General features: G+C 44.0%; 2 protein-coding genes across 3 annotated transcripts; both read left to right on the top strand.

The window, feature by feature from the left end:
• The first annotated feature begins 9,803 nt into the window (after positions 1–9,803).
• LOC119301244 (glucose-1-phosphate adenylyltransferase small subunit 1, chloroplastic/amyloplastic-like) lies at positions 9,804–14,254 on the top strand. Of its 2 annotated transcripts, none has more exons than XM_037578178.1 (10): positions 9,804–10,139; positions 10,618–10,914; positions 11,477–11,746; positions 11,865–12,044; positions 12,314–12,417; positions 12,507–12,618; positions 12,789–12,887; positions 12,966–13,085; positions 13,545–13,682; positions 13,963–14,254. In XM_037578178.1, the coding sequence occupies exons 1-9, from the start codon at positions 9,933–9,935 to the stop codon at positions 13,659–13,661; spliced, it is 1,506 nt and encodes a 501-aa protein (XP_037434075.1). In that variant the 5' UTR covers positions 9,804–9,932; the 3' UTR covers positions 13,662–13,682; positions 13,963–14,254. The 2 variants fall into 2 exon arrangements, with proteins under 2 accessions (XP_037434075.1, XP_037434074.1); XM_037578177.1 differs by having other exon boundaries at positions 13,545–13,695.
• Positions 14,255–15,801: 1,547 nt separating this feature from the next.
• On the top strand, positions 15,802–20,325 carry LOC119301243 (phosphoenolpyruvate/phosphate translocator 1, chloroplastic-like). The gene is made up of 9 exons (XM_037578176.1): positions 15,802–16,250; positions 17,546–17,668; positions 17,755–17,907; positions 18,015–18,100; positions 18,339–18,423; positions 19,324–19,443; positions 19,528–19,596; positions 19,815–19,944; positions 20,022–20,325. Exons 1-9 carry the CDS (start codon positions 15,888–15,890, stop codon positions 20,096–20,098), a joined length of 1,206 nt encoding a protein of 401 aa, XP_037434073.1. The 5' UTR covers positions 15,802–15,887; the 3' UTR covers positions 20,099–20,325.
• The last annotated feature ends 2,368 nt before the right edge of the window (positions 20,326–22,693 follow it).

Raw genomic sequence — 22,693 nt, 5'->3', positions numbered from 1 at the left:
AAAATGCCCTAGGTCTTCATGAGCAAGCAAGCTGGATGCACACCCACTAGTTTTCTTTTGTTGAGCATTCTTAGCTCTAGTGCATCCGTTGCATGGCAATCCCTACTCCTTGCATTAACATCAATTGATGGGCATCTCCATAGCTCATTGATTAGCCTCGTTGATGTGAGACTTTCTCCTTTTTGTCTTCTCCACACAATCCCCATCATCATATTCTATACCACCCATAGTGCTATGTCCATGGCTCGCGCTCATGTATTGCGTGAAGGTTGAAAAAGTTTGAGATTATTTGAGTATGAAACAATTGCTTGGCTTGTCATCGGGGGTATAGAAGTTGGGAACATCTTTGTGTGACGAAAATGAAGCATAGCCTAACTATATGATTTTGTAGGGATGAACTTCCTTTGGCCATGTTATTTTGAGATGACATAATTGTTTGATTAGTATGTTTGAAGTATTATCATTTTTTATGTCAATATGAACTTTTGTCTTGAACCTTTCGGATCTGAATATTCATACCATGATTAAGAAGATTTACATTGAAATTATGCCAAAGTATCACTCCGCATCAAAAATTCTCTTTTTATCATTTACCTACTCGAGGACGAGCAGGAATTAAGCTTGGGGATGCCTGATACGTCTCCAACGTATCTATAATTTTTGATTGCTCCATGCTACTTTATCTACTGTTTTGGACTATATTGGGCTTTATTTTCCACTTTTATATTATTTTTGGGACTAACCTATTAACCGGAGGCCCAGCCCAGAATTGATGTTTTTTGCCTATTTCGGTATTTCGAGGAAACAGAATATCAAACGGAGTCCAAACGGAATGAAACCTTCGGGAACGTGATCTTCTCACCGAACGTGATCCAGGAGACTTGGACCCTACTCCAAGAAGTTTCCGGGGAGGTCACGAGGGTGGAGGGTGCGCCCCCTGCCTCGTGGGCCCCTCGGAGCTCCACCGACGTACTTCTTCCGCCTATATATATCTCCATATACCCTCAAAACATCCGAGAGCAAGATAGATCGGGAGTTCCGCCGCCGCAAGCCTCTAGAACCACGAAAAACCAATCGGGACCCCTTTCTGGTACCCTGCCGGAGGGGGGATCCATCTCCGGTGGCCATCTTCATCATCCCGGCGCTATCCATGACGAGGAGGGAGTAGTTCACCCTCGGGGCTGAGGGTATGTACCAGTAGCTATGTGTTTGATCTCTCTCTCTCTCGTGTTCTCTCTCGTGTTCCATCTATGGCACGATCTTGATGTATCCTGAGCTTTGCTATTGTAGTTGGATCTTATGTTTCTTCTCCCCCTCTACTCTCTTGTGATGAATTGAGTTTCCCTTTGAATTTATCTTATCGGATTGAGTCTTTTATGAACACTTGATGTATGTCTTGCCATGCTTATCTGTGGTGACAATGGGATATCATGTGCCACTTGATGTATGTTTTGGTGACCAACTTGCGGGTTCCGCCCATGAACCTATGCATAGGGGTTGGCACACGTTCTTGATTCTCCGGTAGAAACTTTGGGGCACTCTTTGAGGTTCTTTGTGTTGGTTGAATAGATGAATTGAGATTGTGTGATGCATATCGTATAATCATACCCACGGATACTTGAGGTGACATTGGAGTATCTAGGTGACATTAGGGTTTTGGTTGATTTGTATCTTAAGGTGTTATTCTAGTACGAACTCTAGGGCTGTTTGTGACACTTATAGGAATAGCCCAACGGATTGATTGGAAAGAATAACTTTGAGGTGGTTTCGTACGCTACCATAATCTCTTCGTTCGTTCTCCGCTATTAGTGACTTTGAAGTGACTCTTTGTTGCATGTTGAGGGATAGTTATGTGATCCAATTATGTTAGTATTGTTGAGAGGACTTACACTAGTGAAAGTATGAACCCTAGGCCTTATTTCCTATCATTGCAATACCGTATACACTCACTTTTATCATTAGTTACCTTGCTGTTTTTATATTTTCAGATTACAAATACCTTTATCTACCATCCATATTGCACTTGTATCACCATCTCTTCGCCGAACTAGTGCACCTATACAATTTACCATTGTATTGGGTGTGTTGGGGACACAAGAGACTCTTTGTTATTTGGTTGCAGGGTTGCTTGAGAGAGACCATCTTCATCCTACGCCTCCTACGGATTGATAAACCTTAGGTCATCCACTTGAGGGAAATTTGCTACTGTCCTACAAACCTCTGCACTTGGAGGCCCAACAACGTCTACAAGAAGAAGGTTGTGTAGTAGACATGACGCTACCGCCTAGTGATAAAGTAAAGCATTACAGCGCGATTGCATTGCATACAATAAAGTGACAACCATATGGCTCCTGCCAGTTGCCGATAACTCGGTTACAAAACATGATCATCTCATACAATTTAGCATCATGTCTTGACCATATCACATTACAACATGCCCTGCAAAAACAAGTTAGACGTCCTCTACTTTGTTGTTGCAAGTTTTACGTGGCTGCTACGGGCTTAGCAAGAACCGTTCTTACCTACGCATCAAAACCACAACGATAGTTTGTCAAGTTGGTGTTGTTTTAACCTTCGCAAGGACCGGGCGTAGCCACACTCGGTTCAACTAAAGTTGGAGAAACTGACACCCGCCAGCCACCTGTGTGCAAAGCACGTCGGTAGAACCAGTCTCGCGTAAGCGTACGCGTAATGTCGGTCCAGGTTGCTTCATCCAACAATACCGCTGAACCAAAGTATGACATGCTGGTAAGCAATATGACTTATATTGCCCACAACTCACTTGTGTTCTACTCGTGCATAACATCAACGCATAAAACCTGGCTCGGATGCCACTGTTAGGGAACGTAGTAATTTCAAAAAAAATCCTACGCACACGCAAGATCATGGTGATGCATAGAAACAGGAGGGGAGAGTGTTGTCTATGTACCCTCGTAGACCGGCAACGGAAGCGTTGACACAACGTAGAGGAAGTAGTCGTACGTCTTCCCGATCCGACCGATCCAAGTACCGAACGTACGACACCTCCGAGTTCTGCACATGTTCAACTCGGTGACGTCCCTCGAGCTCCGATCCAGCTGAGTGTTGAGGGAGAGTTTCGTCAGCATGACGGCGTGATGATGGTGATGATGTTCTACCGCTGCAGGGCTTCGCCTAAGCATCGCTACGATATGACCGAGGTGGAATATGGTGGAAGGGGGCACCGCACACGGCTAAGGAACGATCACGAAGATCAACTTGTGTGTCATGGGGTGCCCCCTTGCCCCCGTATATAAAGGAGGGAGAGGGGGAGGTGCAGCCGGCCCTAGGGGTGCGCCTGGAGGAGTCCTACTCCCACCAGGAGTAGGACTCCCCCCTCTTGCCTTGTTGGAGAAGGAAAGGGGAAGGGGGAAAGAGGAAAGGGGGGCACCGCCCCCCCTTCCTTGTCCTATTCGGACTAGGGGGGGGAGGGGGCGCGCGGTCTGCCCTGGCCGGCCCTCCTCTTCTCCCTTAGGGCCCATGTAGGCCCATTAACCTCCAGGGGGGTTCTGGTAACCCTCGGTACTCCGGTAAAATCCCGATTTCACCCGGAACGTTTCCGATATCCAAATATAGGTTTCCAATATATCAATCTTTATGTCTCGACCATTTCGAGACTCCTCGTCATGTCCGTAATCACATCCGGGACTCCGAACAACCTTAGGTACATCAAAACACAAAAACCCTAATTATGATCGTCGCCGAACTTTAAGCGTGCGGACCCTACGGGTTCGAGAACTATGTAGACATGACCGAGACACGTCTCCGGTCAATAACCAATAGCGGAACCTGGATGCTCATATTGGCTCCTACATATTCTACAAAGATCTTTATCGGTCAGACCGCATAACAACATACGTTGTTCCCTTTGTCATCGGTATGTTACTTGCCCGAGATTCGATCGTCGGTATCTCAATACCTAGTTCAATCTCGTTACCGGCAAGTCTCTTTACTCGTTCCGTAATACATCATCCCACAACTAACTTATTAGTTGCAATGCTTGCAATGCTTGAGTGATGTGCATTACCGAGAGGTCCCAGAGATATCTCTCCGACAATCGGAGTGACAAATCCTAATCTTGAAATACGCCAACCCAACAAGTACCTTTGGAGACACCTGTAGAGCACCTTTATAATCACCCAGTTACGTTGTGACGTTTGGTAGCACACAAAGTGTTCCTCCGGTAAATGGGAGTTGCATAATCTCATAGTCATAGGAACATGTATAAGTTATGAAGAAAGCAATAGCAACAAACTAAACGATCAAGTGCTAAGCTAACGGAATGGGTCAAGTCAATCACATCATTCTCCTAATGATGTGATCCCGTTAATCAAATGACAACTCATGTCTATGGCTAGGAAACATAACCATCTTTGATTAACGAGCTAATCAAGTAGAGGCATACTAGCGACACTCTGTTTGTCTATGTATTCACACATGTATTATGTTTCCGATTAATACAATTCTAGCATGAATAATAAACATTTATCATGATATAAGGAAATAAATAATAACTTTTATTATTGCCTCTAGGGCATATTTCCTTCACCGTCAAGGTCCTTTTACAAGAGCCTATCTTTTATCATTTACACTTCATAAATTATTATTGTGCTTGTGCATCCAACCATAAAAGCGCATGACAACCTCTGCTTCCCTCTATGAAGGGCCTATCTTTTACTTTTATCTTCTACCCCTATACAAGAGTCATGGTGATCATCACCTTTCCTTTTTACACTTTTCCTTTGGCAAGCACTATGTGTTGGAGAAATCCAGATATATATATCTACTTGGATGTAGGTTTTCATAAAGTATTATTGTTGACATTACCCTTGAGGTAAAAGGTTGGGAGGCGAAACTATAAGCCCCTATCTTTCTCTGTGTCCGATTGAAACTTTGTACCCATAAATTTTGCGTGAGTGTTAGCAATTGTGGAAGACTATATGTATGTGGGATTTGCTAAATCAAAGCTCTTACATAGACCCTTCCTGAAAATAAGATGAATTGGAATTGTTTGATGACTAAGAACATGGTTTGTTAGTTTTCAAGAAAGTTTATGGTATATACTTTAATTTATGGATAGCTTGTTACCTGATCATGAGAAGTTTTATGAATATGAGCTACTGTTTATGATAAAGAATAATGCTAGAAAAAGTGCTTGGAACTTTCATTGATCAAACTCGTGCACTTGATGGCATTCACACTTCATAAATTATTTCTTTTATCATTTACCTACTCGAGGACGAGTAGAAATTAAGCTTGGGGATGTTGACATGTCTCTGACGTATCTATAATTTATGAAGTATTCATACCATGTTTACAACAATTTCATATGATTTTATTAGAACTAACCCGGACTGATGCTGTTTTCAGCAGAATTACCGTGGTGTTATTTTTGTGCAGAAATAAAAGTCCTCGGAAGGGGTTGAAAATTAATGGATAATTTTTATGGAAAATATGAAAAATACTAGAAGAAAAATATTCGGAAGAGGAGTCCCGGGGCCACCACAATGGTGGGGGCGCCCCACTAGGGCGCGCCCCTCGACCTTGTGATCACCCCGTGGGGCCCCCTGACGTGAAACCGACGCCAACCCTTCCTATAAATCCTAAAAACCCCAGAACAGAAGAGAGATCAGGAGTTCCACTGTCGTAAGCCTCTGTAGCCACGAAAAACCAATCTAGGCCCTCTCTGGCACCGTGCCGGAGGGGGCCATCATCACCGGAGGCCATGAGGAGGATCCCGGAGGGGGCCATCGTCGCCTTGGAGGCCAAGAACCAGAGGGAGAACCTCTCCCCATCTAGGGGGCATGGAGAAGGAAGCACAAGGGGGAGAACCTCTCCCCGTCTCTCTTGGTGGCACAGGAGTGCCATCGTGGGAACCATCGCCGCGGTGATCATCTTCATCAACATCACCATCCTCATCTCTTTTACGCGGTCCACTCTCCCGCACCCCGCCGTAATCCCCTACTTGAACATGGTGCTTTATGCCACATATTATGATCCAATGATGTGTTGCCATCCTATGATGTTTTGAGTAGATTTCTTTTGTCTTTGGGTTGATTGATGATCTAGATTGGTATGAGTTGTATGTTTTATTTTGGTGTTGTCCTATGGTGCCTTCCATGCCGCGCACACGTGAAGGATTCCCGTTGTAGGGTGTTGGAATACATTCATGATTCGCTTATAGTGGGTTGCTAGAGTGTCAGAAGGTTAAACTCGAGTAAGGGGGTTGTTGCGTATGGGATAAAGGGGACTTGATGCTTTAATGCCATGGTTGGGTTTTACGTTCATGATCTTTAGTAGTTGCGGATGCTTGCTAGAGTTCAAATCATAAGTGCATATGATCCAAGAAGAGAAAGTATGTTAGCTTATGCCTCTCCCTCATATAAAATTGCAATGACGACCACCGATCTTGTTAACAATTTTTTTGACTATGGATCTTGTTAACAATTGCCTTGGATAATTCCGCACACCGATCCAGCATTATTCCACACTCATTATTTATAATATATAGTAATATATTCTAACTTATAGTTAACATCATCTACTTTTATATTTTAGTTCTCCGATATCATGCAAAGTTAACCTCTTCATACCCACAACGTAGTTTTATTTCTCATTTCTAGATGGAAGCAAACATTCAGTGTACGTAGAGTCATTGTATCACTGCCAGATAGGACTTGAGAGAATATTGATATTACCTTTAGCATCTTGTGGGTTCGACACTCCATACTTATCACTTCCACCTTTGGAAATTGCTACGATGATTCCTTGCACTTGGGGATTATCAGGCGGCAAGGCACGTATTGTATTGTTGCCATCGAGGATAAAAAGATGGGGTTTACATCTAATGTTGCTTGAGTTTATTCCTCTACATCATGGCATCTTACTTAATGTGTTACTCCGTTCTTCATGAACTTGATACTCTAGATGCAGGCATTAGTCCGTCGATGTGTGGAGTAATAGTAGTAGATGCAGAATCGTTTCGGTCTAGTTGACATGGATGTGATGCCTATATTTTCATAATCATTGCCTTAGATATCGCCATAATTTTGTGCTTTTCTATCAATTGCTCGACAGTAATTTGTTCACCCACCGTGTTATTTGCTATCTTGAGAGAAGCCTCTAGTGAAACCTATGCCCCCCGGGTCTATTTTCCATCATATAAGTTTCCGATCTACTATTTTGCAATCTTTTACTTTTCGGTCTATAAACTAAAAAACCCCAAAAATATTTACTTTATATTTTGTTTAGTTTCATCTATCTCTATCAGATCTCACTTTTGCAAGTGACTGTGAAGGGATTGGCAACCCCTTTATTGCGTTGGGTGCAAGTTGTTTGATTGTTTGTGCAGGTATTGGTGATTTGTGCGTTGTCTCCTACTGGATTGATACATTGGTTCTCTAACTGAGGGAAATACTTATCTCTACTTTGCTGCATCACCCTTTCCTCTTCAAGAAAGATACCAACGCAAGCTCAAGAAGTAGCAGTGCCCCTGGCCCATGTAGGCCATGGCGCACCCCCTACAACCCATGTGGGCCCCCGGGGCAGGTGAACCCCCGGGGCAGGTGGACCCCCGAACCCTTTCGTCAACAAAAACAGGACTTCCTATATATGAATCTTTACCTCTGGACCATTTCGAAGCTCCTCGTGATGTCGGGGATCTCATTCAGGACTCCGAACAACATTCAGTTACAATGCACACATCCCAATACTACTCTAGCGTCATCAAACGTTAAGCGTGCGGACCCTACGGGTTCGAGAATCATGTAGACATGATTGAGACACCTCTCCGATCAATAACCAATAGCGGTACCTAGATGCCCATATTGGTTCCTACATATCCCACGAAGATCTTTATCGGTTGAACCACGATGTCAAGGATTCAGTCAACCCCATATGCAATTCCCTTTGTCCGGTGATATGTTACTTGCCCGAGATTCGATCGTCGATATCTCCATACCTAGTTCAATCTCGTTACCGGTAAGTCTCTTTACTCGTTCCGTAACACAAGGTCCCGTGACTAACTCATTAGGCACATTGCTTGCAAGCTCTTTACGATGTTGTGTTACCGAGAGGGCCTAGAGATATCTCTCCATCACACAAAGTGACAAATCCCAGTCTTGATCCATGCCAACCCAACAGACACCTTCGGAAATACCTGTAGAGCATCTTTATGGTCACATAGTTACGAAGTGACGTTTGATAGCACACAAGGTATTTCTCCGGTATCCGGAAGTTGCATGATCTCATGGTCGAAGGAACGGATACTTGACATGAAGAAAGCTATAGCAAATAACTTAAACAATATGATGCTAAGCTTACGGTTGGGTCTAATCCATCGCATCATTCTCCTAATGATGTGATCCCATTATCAAATGATAACTCATGTCTATGGTTAGGAAACCCTAACCATCTTTGATCAATGAGCTAGTCTAGTAGACGCATACTAGGGACACGGTGTACTTTATGTATTCACACATGTATTTAAGTTTCCGGTCAATACAATTCTAGCATGAGTAATAAACATTTATCATGAATGGGAAATATGATAATAATCAATTTATTATTGCCTCTAGGGCATATTTCCAACACAACATGCATAGTGGTTCATTGTATATACCCATGAGTTTGCCTTGTTTGGGATCAAGGATTTGCACGAAAAGCCGATTCTTAGAAATCGCCTCCATCATTAAGGCATCTCCAATGCAGTACCTCGAAACATTGCTAAACGTCCGGACAACGGGGTTCACACACTTTGTGCCATCCAACGCTATGCAATAAACATCCGCGGACCAATCCACACATCCGAATTTGCAAACATCTAGGGGGTTGAGGGAGTCCGGGCGTCTGCAACGTAGGACTCTAACGATGCGGTCCAACCCAAAACCCTCAATTCGCGTTCCGCTCCAAAGGCCTCGCGCACATTTGTCGCTGCTTAGGGAGGACACGACTCGACGACTGCCTACATGCATTCATGCCGGTCATACCGTTGTGACCGGACGACTGATTAACGCTTTTTCAATGCAAATGTGGTGACTGAGAAGCCTACTCTGCCCACTGCGCCCACATTGAAGCAGCGCTGGTGCACCTGGCCCGGCTATTTAAGCAGGATGGCCTCGCCAGCAAACCCCATCTTCGCTACACGCACCACAGTCTCTTCTCTTCTCGCCCCTCCTCTCCTCTTGTCCACACACCGAAAAGATGGGCAAGACCGACAACAGATTCAACTGGTTCTCAGCGTCGGCAGGTGGATCCCCGGGGTCGTCCGGATCGTGGCGCCGTTGCCCATGCTCTCCGGGGCGTCGACGTCCTCCACTTCGCCCGGGCCCACGGTCAAGGAGGTGGTCATCTCTGACGACAATGAGGAGCAGCAACGGCCGCGCGGACAGAGGAGTACGCCTAACAACTCGAGCGGTCACTCTTCAACGCGGTTCAGTGCCGCCCTCGCCACCGGCCACCGCATACCTTTTGCACATTGAGAAAAAAAATAACGATTTTTTGTTTCCCAATGCTAATTTCGATTCTAGGGGTTGTAAGCACATACCCTGTGAACATCAGAGTTGGCCTGAACCTCAAAAAAAAACAGAGTTGCCCTGAGAGAGATGCTCACTGCAGAATATTCCTGTCAAAAAGAAAACGTGAAATATGGACACGCGTGCGCAAGCAGAGCCGTTGGTCCGAGCTTCATCTCGCCCGCACACGCCATCACGGCACATGGACAACACAACCATAAATGCAGAACAAGCCATGCCCTGAGCTGCACACACAGACACGGGAACAAAGCGGAAAAACGAAGCTGAAAACTCTCGCAGCCGCTGAAAGGGAGTACCTGTCCTGCCGCCAGCCCCACCTCACTCCCTCGCCCTCTCTCGGCCGTCGCTGCCACCGCCTCGACCCGTCACACTCTGCCCCCGATGGCGATGGCGACGGCGATGGGCACGACGGCCGCCACGTACGGGCCACCGATCACGGCGCCGGCACCCGCCGCATTCTCTCCTCGCCGCGCGGCCGGCGGGCGGCGTGTGCGGGCGGTGACGGCGAGGCCGCGGCCCCTGTTCTCGCCCCGGGCCGTCTCAGACTCGCGCAACTCCCAGACGTGCCTCGATCCGGACGCCAGCACGGTAATGCGCATCCCGCCGATCACCTTCCTCCACAATTTTTCTTTTTTGACATTTACCTTCCTCCGCACTTTATTATGCGACTTTTAGCCGTCCCTTTCGTGATTATTACGCGGGAAAAGGTTCGTGTGCGCGCAGACTCAGAGTTGGGGTTTCGATGCGGCTCCCTTATTTTATCTACTACTCCATACTTGGCGCGTTTGGATGAGCAGATGGGGTTCGTTTTCTCGCGCCTTTCCGTTGATTTCACGATGATCCATGAAATGGGGGGAAGGCGTAGAATAATTTACTCCATGCCTTCAATTAAAAACGTTTATTATCAATTGGCTCAAGTCCTGAAGACTGTACTGCTAACCATTTGCAAAGTATGTGATAGAAGTACATAAACCTGAGACAGCAGTTCATCCGGTTAATATTTGGAATGTTTTGACATAATTTTTTCGCATCACATTCAACTGATGTGATCCATCCATCGCCGCAGAGTGTTCTTGGGATTATCCTCGGTGGTGGCGCCGGGACAAGGCTGTACCCACTGACCAAGAAGAGGGCCAAGCCTGCGGTGCCGCTGGGTGCTAACTACAGGCTCATTGATATCCCGGTCAGCAACTGCCTCAACAGCAATGTGTCCAAGATCTATGTGCTGACGCAGTTCAACTCTGCGTCGCTCAACCGCCACCTCTCGAGGGCCTACGGGAACAACATTGGTGGATACAAGAATGATGGCTTTGTCGAAGTTCTCGCTGCGCAGCAGAGCCCGGAGAATCCTAACTGGTTTCAGGTACCTTGGTTGATTCATCTTCCATCTAGAGTATCAATCTCGAACTATTACTATGTGTTCATGTAAGGGCTCAAATTTTCTACCAAGCAGGTCAAGAATTTTAAACTTCAAATAAGAAGTAAATTTAGTTGCAAAAATGCATAAGAATAAATTGTGGTATGTTGTTAAATTGCATAGAGTAGAAGAAGAGCAGGGGAGATTTTTTTTATATCAACATATCAGTTAATGACCCCGCAAAAAAACATATCAGTTAATGAAAAGAAATTCATGCATTATTCACAGTTTACACCCTGTTGTACTTCTGTCCCAGGGGACAGTTAACATTTAATAAGTTGAATTTATCTTTTAGAAACATTCAGACAAATCGTTTAGGAGCGTTCATGAACTTGGAGGGTCCTGCAGTTTCCTTGGAATAAAAAAAATCAAGTTCACAATGATGCATAACAATAGATGCTGCAAACACCCTTATGTTATCCCCTGAGGCCTGACATGTTATGTTCTTTTTATATTAATATAGTCTTGAACCATCGAGTTTTTATTCTCTTGCCTTTTCCCAAATCAGGGTACCGCAGATGCCGTGCGGCAGTACTTATGGCTGTTTGAGGAACATAATGTTATGGAGTTCCTTATTCTGGCTGGAGATCACCTGTACCGTATGGACTACCAAAAATTCATTCAAGCACACAGAGAAACAGATGCTGATATTACTGTGGCTGCCCTGCCAATGGATGAGGAGCGCGCAACTGCATTTGGCCTGATGAAAATTGACGATGAAGGGAGAATTGTTGAGTTTTCAGAAAAACCAAAAGGAGAGAAGTTGAAGGCAATGATGGTATGCAGCTAAGTAGCATATTCTGTATCTAATTTAAAACATAGATACGCCTTAAGGAGCCGAAAGTATATATGCTTGTGCAGTTAGTTTTTTCAGTTGACATGCCGTAATCTTGCAGGTTGACACCACCATACTGGGCCTTGATTCTGAGAGGGCCAAGGAATTACCTTATATTGCTAGCATGGGAATCTATGTTTTTAGCAAAGATGCGATGCTTCAGCTTCTTCGTGACAATTTTCCTTCAGCAAATGACTTTGGAAGTGAGGTTATTCCTGGTGCAACAGAAATTGGAATGAGGGTACGCTATGCTCTTGAAGCTTGTAGTGCATGTTATTCTTATTATTTTCACTGCTGTAACTTTTATCTTCTGAAACAAGGTGAAACTCCTTCATATTTTGTAGTAAAAGTGAAAGCATTGGTTTATGAAGTTAAATATTTGTCCATCAAGAATTTAGATTTCATGATCTTTTTAGAGAACTTACTTATCGACTTTGTAGTTACTTCAATTTGTTTCCAGTGTTCATATTCCGTATATTTTGTTTGCTTAGGCTGCTATTTCTGTGACAGGTGCAAGCTTACCTATATGATGGTTACTGGGAAGATATTGGGACTATTGAGGCATTTTACAATGCAAACTTGGGAATAACCAAGAAGCCAGTACCAGATTTTAGGTAGATATTCTACAGTTGAAAAAAGTTAGGAGGGGCATTTTGCTCGATTCACTACCTATTACTCACTTCTGGTAAAAACTTGTTTGCAGTTTCTATGACCGTTCTGCCCCAATTTATACACAATCTCGATACTTGCCTCCTTCGAAGGTTCTTAACGCTGATGTGACAGACAGTGTTATCGGTGAAGGTTGCGTCATTAATGTAAGCTGCTTTTTCCCTTGAGACTCTAGGTCACGACATGTTTAGGACCTTAATACCTGATATGTTATCCATCGGATATCTTGTCCTCCCTCAAGTCTAGTTTCTCATGCTTCGGTACATGAGCTTTCTAAAATTCACTATCTTGTATTTATTTTCCTCCTTTTGGCTAGCATTGTACAATCAACCATTCTGTTGTTGGACTACGCTCGTGCATATCGGAAGGCGCAGTAATAGAGGATTCCCTGCTAATGGGTGCAGACTATTATGAGGTGAAATATAATCAAACAGAACTGTGCTAATAGCGCCATGAAAGCGTTGTGAGAACTTAGTGAATTTTTTTTGTGCAGACGGAAAATGACAAGAAAGTCCTTTCTGAAAGTGGCGGCATTCCCATCGGTATTGGAAAAAATGCACACATCAGAAAAGCAATAATCGACAAAAATGCTCGAATCGGAGAAAATGTGAAGGTACTTCATATACATCTCTACCTCCTGCCAGTCAACCCGTATTCATGTACGCTCTGTTCAACTACTCGTTACTCTGGGGTGAAAACAAGAGGAGGCTCCATCTGAACATAAATAGACTCATAGATTTTTCTTGGTCATTATCATCTTCTTGTTAATGATAGGATGTTTGCAAGAATGTACCCTGAAGCACTGATTTCAATCCTCTTTATGTTACCAAATACTAATGCATTATTCTGCGGCAATATTTCTCAGGCAAACCGTATGCTTGCTTAAAAAACTCTTTACTTTACTACTCCCTCCAATCCATATTACTTGTCGCTCACTTAGTAAAACATGTACAAAGTTGTACTAAGTGAGCGAGAAGTAATACGGATCGGAGGGAGTACTGAGAAAAGAATATTATGCCATGTTTGTTGTGGTAAGTAATGTCTGATCATAAATGGTATGCTGCTTTTACAGATAATCAATGTTGATGATATCCAAGAAGCTTCAAGGGAGAGTGATGGATACTTCATCAAAAGCGGCATTGTCACGGTGATCAAGGACGCCTTAATTCCTAGCGGGACAGTCATATAGAGAGGCAACCGTCACCGCCATGTATATAAGCCAGGTTCCCTCGCTCGTGCAAACATAAATTTCTTGTCTTGATGCTTCTTATTATGGCTTCTGCACTCCACCAAAATTTCCGACATGCTCTTTTCTTTGTTATTTATCAAAAAAATTCTCTGCCATAACCGTGGATCAACTGCACTAGCAAATGCCAGGGACAGCTAGCTGCATCCCTATGCCTTTACTTGAGTGGCTAATTCTTTCATTCCGTTTCCATGTACGGCAATCATACTTCACTCTGAAAACTGACCCTTCCCCTGCACTGCAGGTTGGCTTGCAGACTTCCCGTGACCTCCAATGCAACCATGGCCGGTTTCCCATGCAGCAAGTTCACCAAGCTCTGCATCGACTCGGGAGTATCGTCGGCGGAAAGAATAAAACAGTGGCCACCACTCAAGGCACCATTTTTTTTCCTGTTAGCTAGTATATGAGCAAATGTTTTGAACTTAAAGTCTGAGAATTGCATTAGGAATCTGGATGTTTTGGCATGTACGATTATGTCCTTTTGTATAGTCTCTAGGCTTGAACTGGACATCCGATGTTTGTTTGCATCGCTTATAGCATCTCTGGCCATCCCCTAAAATTTAGCCCCCTCAAACGGCTTCTCAAACCTTGACTCCTTAAAACTCCTTACATTTAAGGAGTTAATAAAAAAAGGTTCCTAGTCGAACTCCTAAATGTTTAACTCGCTAAAATATTTTCTTTGCCAATTCTTCTAAGTTTTAGTTTAAGTATTAAATTTCAACTACATATTTGCACACATACTGAGCCTGACTCGATACTGCCTGACTCCGGCAACTTTCTCGCGAGCAAACCAAACATGCCCTAAATCTAAACTTGATAATGAAGGTTCACACAATTCACGAATATCATAAATTTAAAGTTCACAAATTCAATTATTTAAAATCCAAACACATGAGGCACAACAAATCAATTGCTGCTATGGAGTACACAACAATCAATTGCTGTTATGAATGACACACACTAAAAATCTACTCCCTCCGCCCCATAATATAAGAGTGTTTTCTACATTAGGGATGGAGGAAGTATATTTTAATAAAAGTGTGCTTTGCTATGCAGTAATCTGATCCAACAGTCATGCTTCAAAAATTCTTTTGTACAATCTTTGACATTTGAAGACACTAACTTCGAATTGCATTTGACAGAAATTGGGGAGTGAGAAACAATCAGGTTCCACTTTTGTTTATCATCCCAGGGAAACACACACATGTTTATCTTCCCGATATGAAAAATGTACTATCACATAAAAATACGAAAAATGTTACGTAGCTGGCAACCGTCAGCCGGGGGGATTCGCCCCCCGCCCCCTCCTGGCCGCTGGATTCAGAACGCGAATCTCAAGGCGCATGTTTGTCTTTTGATAGGAATGGAGGTACTAATAAATTCCTCAGCATTTTCTCCGGATACTGGCCAAAGATTCCTAGCATTAGGCGTGACCACATGAAAAATTCCGAGGAATTGGGACGGAGAGGACATCCCCAATTCCTTACATTGTCCATTCCTTTGATTTGAAAATTCTGTGAACCGAATGAGCCACGAAATGGTGTTTGTTTTTCACGAAGTTAAAAAATAAAACCTGTACTCCCCAAAGCTGAGGTCCGGAGCAACTGGCAGTCCGTCCGCCCCAGGACCCAGAAGAAGACGCGCGGTGAGCTGGCGCGGCGGTCTCGCTCTCGCAGATCCCGCCCCGCCTACTGTGGGCCCACCAGCCCAGGTTTTTCCCGCGACCGGGACCCACCCGCCCCTCGGCGCCCTCGCTGGGCAGGTTCCACCCAACAACCCCTCCACCGCATCGCGCGGCGGCTCACCCGCGCCCGGGCCCCGCGCACCCTCGCCCCACGGCCGTCCGCCCCGGCGCACCGTGCACCGGCTCCACCCAGCGGCTGGCCAATGCCAGGTCAATTGCTCGGGCCCACCTGTCACTCTTGCAGACGCTCCTCCCCGCCGGTGCCAGCTCAGCCCGGCCTCGGGCCGCCGCTCCTTAAAACCCTTCGCCCACCAACCCACTCTCTCTCATCTCACCAGACCGCACCACCCCGCCTTCCTCCTCGTGCCCTCCGCCGACGCCGCCGCAGCCGCAGCCTCGGCCTCGAGGCCTCCGCCCGCCACCCCCGCGCGGCCGAGGCTCCAGAGGCGCCCCCCGTCTGCCCGGAACACTCCGCCCCCGCCGCAATGCAGAGCGCGGCGGCCATCGGGCTCCTCCGGCCATGCGCCGCGCGGCCCATCCTCAAGAGCCCTAGCCCCGGGGCCGCCCGCCTCCCGGCCTCCCGCGCGGCCCTCCGCCTCTCCGCCGCTGCGCCCCGCGCGGGCCTCGTGGCTGCGGCCGGGCTCGGCCGCATCGGGCTCGTGCCGGCGTCGCCTGAGCAGGAGAAGAGGAGCGACTGCCTCGTGGCCGCCGCGGCCGCGGGGAAGGCGTCGGCCGGCGAGGAGGCCGGGGAGGAGGGCGGAACGGCGCTCGCCAAGACGCTCCAGCTCGGCGTCTTCTTCGGGCTCTGGTACCTCTTCAACATCTACTTCAACATCTACAACAAGCAGGTGAGCTGCCACGCCCTTTGCTTGCTTTTCCGTTCTGTTGCGTGCAAGGTTATACTGTATCTTGTAGTCCTTCGTAGTTTAGCGAGCGCGCCTTCTAGTTCGATCTGGTCAATTGGCCTGGAAATCGGTTACTGGGTGCGAATCGACGTGCTGTTTCGGTTGTTTTGGCGCGTTTCATAGTCTCGTAGAGACAGATCTCTCCAAGTAATCCGCATCTCTCCACCTCGGATCATCCCGAGCGACATTGCATGGAAGTTCCTTGTACGGATGACGGAGTGATCTTTTGGTGAATCGTCCTTAGATTCAGTGAAATCTAACTGAACTGAACTTGTCGAGAATTCCATTTTGCCTCATATTTTGTGATTTGTTTTCGTGAACATCATTGATTTACATAAAACCTACGGCAGACGAAGAACATATTGAACTTGAACTGCCTTTTCTGATCAAACTTTTGGCACAAATGCATTATTACCAAAACCCAGGATCAGTAGAAGCAAATAATTCCTATCAAATCAGGGTGCTTCCTGTCTGCTTGTGTGAAGAGAAAGCTGACCTTTATGGTTCATAACCCAGGATCAGTAGAAGTAGATAATTCATATCAAAATCAGGGTGCTTCCTGTCTGCTTGTGTGAAGAGAAAGCTGACCTATATGGTTCATCTGTATGTCGAAGTGATATTTGCTGGAGTTTTTTGATGAATGTCTAAGCTCATGATTTTTCGCTGGGTTGTTGAAATACCGTACCATTTTGCCTCTTACTTTATAATTTTTTTGTCAACACTATTTGTTTTTATTCCAAAAACTTAGTTTAGACAGTTGAAGATATTGAACCTGTAGCACTTTCCTGAGCGATTTGCTTAAGTGTATAAAATTTGTACCGCCGCATTCCAAAGCCTAGGATTACTGTTAGTAATAATTCCAATCAAGTAAGGGTTCTTCCTGTCTGCTGCATGTGAGAACAAGCATTTGCTGTCAACTTCACTCAGGGTCTTTCATAATGCACTGTACCGATGTGATGTGCACTATGGCTTTAATCCTACGGACATATGTATTCATTTCTTTGTCCAATATCCGTGCCTCTCTTATTACAGATTTGAATGGGTACCATGCCCTTCTGTTTTCTGGTGCGTGTGTAAATAGAGAATTCTGCGGCAAACGTTTAGTTAATGATTAAGCTACAGAGAGAGTTGGCGCAGATGTTGTCACCCTTTGATTTATTTTCCTAAGAAATTTCTAGACGATTGCATCATTTACCTGTGGATAATGCAACTTGCTCCGCTGTTCATATTTTTGACAGGTCCTCAAGGTTTTTCCTTATCCCATAAACATCACAACAGTTCAATTTGCTGTTGGAACTACGATTTCCTTATTTATGTGGGCCACGGGTATCCTTAAAAGACCAAAGATTTCCAGTGCACAGGTAATTATCTAGTTTCATGTGACAGACTTTCAGTACACATATATTGCACCATTAGAAGATGTATTCTAATGGCTCTTATTTCCCAGCTTCTTGCTATCCTCCCTCTGGCTATTGTCCATACCATGGGCAATCTTTTCACCAACATGAGCCTTGGGAAGGTTGCAGTGTCATTTACACATACAATCAAGGCCATGGAGCCTTTCTTCTCAGTTCTACTTTCTGCAATGTTCCTTGGCGAGGTAATGTCTGCTTCTCTTTCCTCTGTTAAATATTCCATGAAAAATTGCAAATATGCATAATGTAAGAAATTTCTTGGTCCTGTTCTGACACATGAATGGCCATGCAGCTGCCTACTCCATGGGTTGTTTTGTCTCTTCTTCCTATTGTTGGTGGTGTGGCATTGGCATCTATTTCTGAAGCTTCTTTTAACTGGTAAGCAATATTAGCATCTTCATTTGAATGAAAGAACTGTATTGTTAGGATGCGCATTACAGTTGTGGCATGTCTATTGAATTTCATATGTGGTCGCCTAATGTCTGACGTGTGTATTTATGCGCATGTGTGTGTATTCCTTTTTGCATTGAAATTTTCCTCCTTAGACTCCAAATAATTTGTTGCTCATAAATTATTGTGCATTTTGGTGATTAATTTGCAATTTAAATGACAACAGGGCTGGATTTCTGAGTGCAATGGCTTCAAATGTGACCTTCCAGTCAAGGAATGTCCTCAGCAAGAAGCTCATGCTGAAGAAAGAGGTAAGAGCATTACTAGTAGAACCCTCAAACCCGCAAACCCTCACTAGCGTTTTAAGGGTCCAAAAATGATCTTTTTGTGCACTTTTACGGGTTGAAAAACAGGGGCAAAGATTAGAACCCTCAAACCCAACCCTTATAACGGAATATTCCCCATGAACGACGTTGTCGTTGTGCGCGGGAGGTCGACGGGGCGGCCGCCGGCGACGGGGGCGACTAGCAGCGGCGGTCGCGGGCGTGGGCGCGGGAGTTGGGAGGATTTTTCCCTCCCGCGCGAGTATAACCGCCAAATGAGGGTTGGGGTAGGTTTTGCTCCCCAACCCTTACTTTTGAGGATTGGGAGAGGGTTTGAGGGTTGGACCTTTAAAAAAATTTGAGGGTTTGAGGGTTAAGGGGTTCTAGTCTACGGCTTTTTTTCGACGAAAACTGTAAAAAAAGCAGTTATTTTTAGGGGTTTGAGGGTTTGAGGGCTCTACTAGTAATGCTCTAACTAAGCTAGCAATTTACAGTTCTCTTGGATAGCTGTAACTGAATAACAATATTCAGTTCTCTCTAATTATGAATCACTTCATCAATTTACAGTTCTCTTGGATTATGTACGCCCAACTATGGTCATCTTTATGAACTTTTACATTGGACACATGAAAATTATATGTGCATATTAATATCGAAAAGTATCATCATAATGTTATTTTAGTTGGTACTGTTGAAGTATTACAGTAGAGATAATTTGTCAAAGTCGTGTTTTGGGGGTGTCTGCAATTCTTTTCTTTTCTTTTTTGTGAATGGAGGGGTTAGTAATTGATATGCTACTCTCATATTTGAAGATATGCCTCTCAGTCTTTCCCCATGACTGTATACAAATCTATTACTAACCTTCATATTTCCCCAAACTCTGACCAGGCATCTCTGGACAACATCAATCTCTTCTCGATTATTACAGTCATGTCATTCTTCCTCTTAGCCCCTGTAACCTTGTTGACAGAAGGTGTCAAGGTCACTCCTACTTATCTGCAGTCTGCTGTGAGTATCCACTGTTTATTTGTCCGCTCAACCGTATAAGCACACTGTCTTGTTTGAATTCTTACTATGTTCTTTCCTGTGCAGGGTCTGAACTTACAACAAGTGTACACAAGGTCTTTGATTGCCGCATTCTGTTTCCATGCATACCAACAGGTCAGCTATCTATTCAGTTTTCTGTTGTGTGATGGTTCGTCTTGTTAGAATCTACTTTGATCAATAAATTTTGTTTCTGGTTTCGAATAGTTTGAAACTTATGCCAGGTCATGTATCAGTATATGCATATGTGTAGCACATGCCCAGCACATGTGTTCAGAAGCTAGGCACTTCTGTACTTACTCAAATATTCTTACTTGTCTTCGGATTCATCGCAGGTGTCATACATGATCCTCGCAAGGGTGTCACCAGTTACCCATTCGGTAGGTAACTGCGTCAAGCGTGTGGTGGTCATTGTTACATCTGTTCTGTTCTTCAAGACTCCTGTGTCTCCAATCAACTCTATCGGTAAGCACCTGTTTTTCATGTGCGTTCTATCGATCGTATCACATCCTCTTTACATATTTGAAATGCCTTGTCTTTAGGAACCGCGATCGCTCTTGCGGGAGTTTTCCTGTACTCACAACTGAAGAGACTTCAGCCCAAGCCCAAGACTGCTTGATTGCATTCCGTTCGTCAGGATCAATAGAGCGTTGCCACACTCTTGGAATCGGTGCTTTAGTTTAGCCGGACATATTGGGAAGCCTTGTTGAGTAACTAGTACCGTGCAGGATCATTTGTAATTCAGTAATGAGCATTTTGACCAGGAAAGTTTTGAAATCTTTTTCACCGTTCTCTACTTGGACGTTCTAGTTGCCACTTAATAAAGCCTCTGCAGTTTGATCGTGCCGTGATGAAGTCACCGATGAGTGACATCCGTAAGGGTTCATTTCTGTCCCTTTTAGCCATTTTCGTAGATAATTCAGAAAGTTTTTACTTGCTAACACCACATAAAGTTAATGAACAAGATATTGCAACTTGCATTGTATTTAACCGGACAGTACTACATTCATGTGTGCCCTCCATTTCTGGTGTCAGGGCATCGTGCATGGTTGTGAACTTGCATTGCTGTAACCTTGTTTCTAACAAACAGTGCTGACTTTTCGATGAAATGAACACTACCAAGCCTTTTCCTACGTGCATCTGTTTGCTGACATGCTTTATTTTGAACTTTTCTATTAATATCTCTACTACTTAAAAAGAATGTAAGGTTCCCATTTCATCTTTTTTCCCACTATTCCTACGTCCAACCTTCCATGTACATGTAGTATATGATAATCAATCACCTTAATTTATATTCCTTTTGAACCGATTCCATTTTAATTTACTCACCAAACTTCTAATCAAAATATAAGGCAATTCATGGTTAGAATTTGATGAACATTTACTTGCACAGTTGCATTAATATTGATAGTTAAATCACAAACTAACGTACTAGAAAATTTATATCTCGTTACAATGCACGGATATTATTCTAGTTATTGACTAAATTCTACATATCCATTTTATGAATTTATACTCTTATTTTTAGAGTATTTTGTGTCCCTGTGCGGAGCTAACGACCCGCATGCTCAGGCCTTCCCGAGTTACGCGATTTGGGACGTGCGATTTTGGTTGTGAGTTTTTTTTTTGAATAGTTTGGATTGCTCATCATATGTGTCACATCATAACTGATGCTGGTTTGAGTACCTATATTATGTTAGTCTTATGAACCGCTGCAACTATATTCAGCACACGATGTTCCATTGAGGGTGGTCGAAATCTTGGGCCTAGGAGGTGAAGATAGTGTGCGGAAGAGGAAGAAGAAATAGAAAAAACATATGTTAACATGATTAGTGTTGAAAAAAAAGGGCAGCCCCAGTGCATGTAGCTCCCGCTTGCGCAGGGTCTGGAAAAGGGTAACCGCCAGAATTTCTATCCCCCATTGCAACGCACGGGCTATTGCCTACATTTTGACATGCTGAGAGACCTCAGCAGAATCATTTGTATCAGTACTCTTTACATCAGACTTAGGCTTCCTCTTTAATCTTGAGTGTCATCTATTCACACACACACACACACAAAGAGAGAGAGAGATGGACTATTTAAATGGTTATACAGTATATGTTTAAATTCAGAGAGATGAGAGAGAAAGAGAGAGAGATGGATCTAATTATTACCCCTAAGTATATAATGTTTTGTCAGTAGTACCTCAAATTTGATGTGAATGTTTGGATTATTATTGTTGGGCCTAAACTACATCAAAGACTTCAACAGGGGATGTTGCCTCTTTCACCTGATTGTTGTGCTTTCTTAAGTCCCTATCATGAGTAAATCATAGTGCAATTGCGTCTTACATTCTGTTTAGGCATGTAGGTATGTGCTTCCTTACGTTTCCATTTCTTATAAGTTGTCGTCATTTTGTTGCTTATGTTTAAGTTTGATTTTTTTTTCTTCAACCCACAGGCCCAGTTGAGTGTGAGCGAGAACACAACAGGTGCAAAGGTTTCCCTTCGATTTTCAACTCCCAACCTCTCTAATGTTTCCATGCGGAATGTTCAGCAAAATGCTAAAAAAAAACTCCCACCTTCAGTGAATACCCTTGAGAAATTGATGATGTTGTGTTTTGAATGATACCTCTAACTGTGGTAGAAATGTATTAAGAATACATGGAAGTGTAAATGCATGTCATGGTCATGCTATGGGAGGAGAAATCGGGCAAATATCCCATATGAGCTTTATCTTGTACAATTTTTGTTTGTTTTCTCCGCGCTCTTGATAGCAGGTTGTGGTTGTTTCATAAATGGGTCCAGTTTGGCTATTTCCGATCTTATGAAGATATTTTGTATCATATAGATTAGTTATCAAAACTTTTAGTAAATTGTGCCTGATATTTATCTCAGTGTTTATTTATGCTTAAAGTGGCATGCAAGTACAATGATAAATTGGGTTTTGAACGTCCCTTTTTTGGTCAGTTGACATCTAAATTTTGCACTTCTCATATATTAGAATTGCAACAATAAGCTTAAATCGCCATGTGAGCCTCACACAAACGGTTCATTTGGCGTGCGCTTTAAACTTTCGCTTTGTTCATTATATTTTCTTCATTGTTGTATCCATGCAAATTTCAACTAGATTTTTGTTTATTATCTTTTAGATGGTTTCAGGACATCAGATCAGCCTTCTTGGTTCGGGGGCATCACTAGCGGTGCACACCTCCTTGATGGCGGTGGCGGAT

The sequence above is a fragment of the Triticum dicoccoides genome, chromosome 5A, assembly GCF_002162155.2.
Source record: "Triticum dicoccoides isolate Atlit2015 ecotype Zavitan chromosome 5A, WEW_v2.0, whole genome shotgun sequence".
NCBI classification, from domain to species: domain Eukaryota; kingdom Viridiplantae; phylum Streptophyta; class Magnoliopsida; order Poales; family Poaceae; genus Triticum; species Triticum dicoccoides.
Note: the sequence above shows the minus strand (reverse complement) of the source record. Positions and strands in the feature narration are given on the sequence as shown.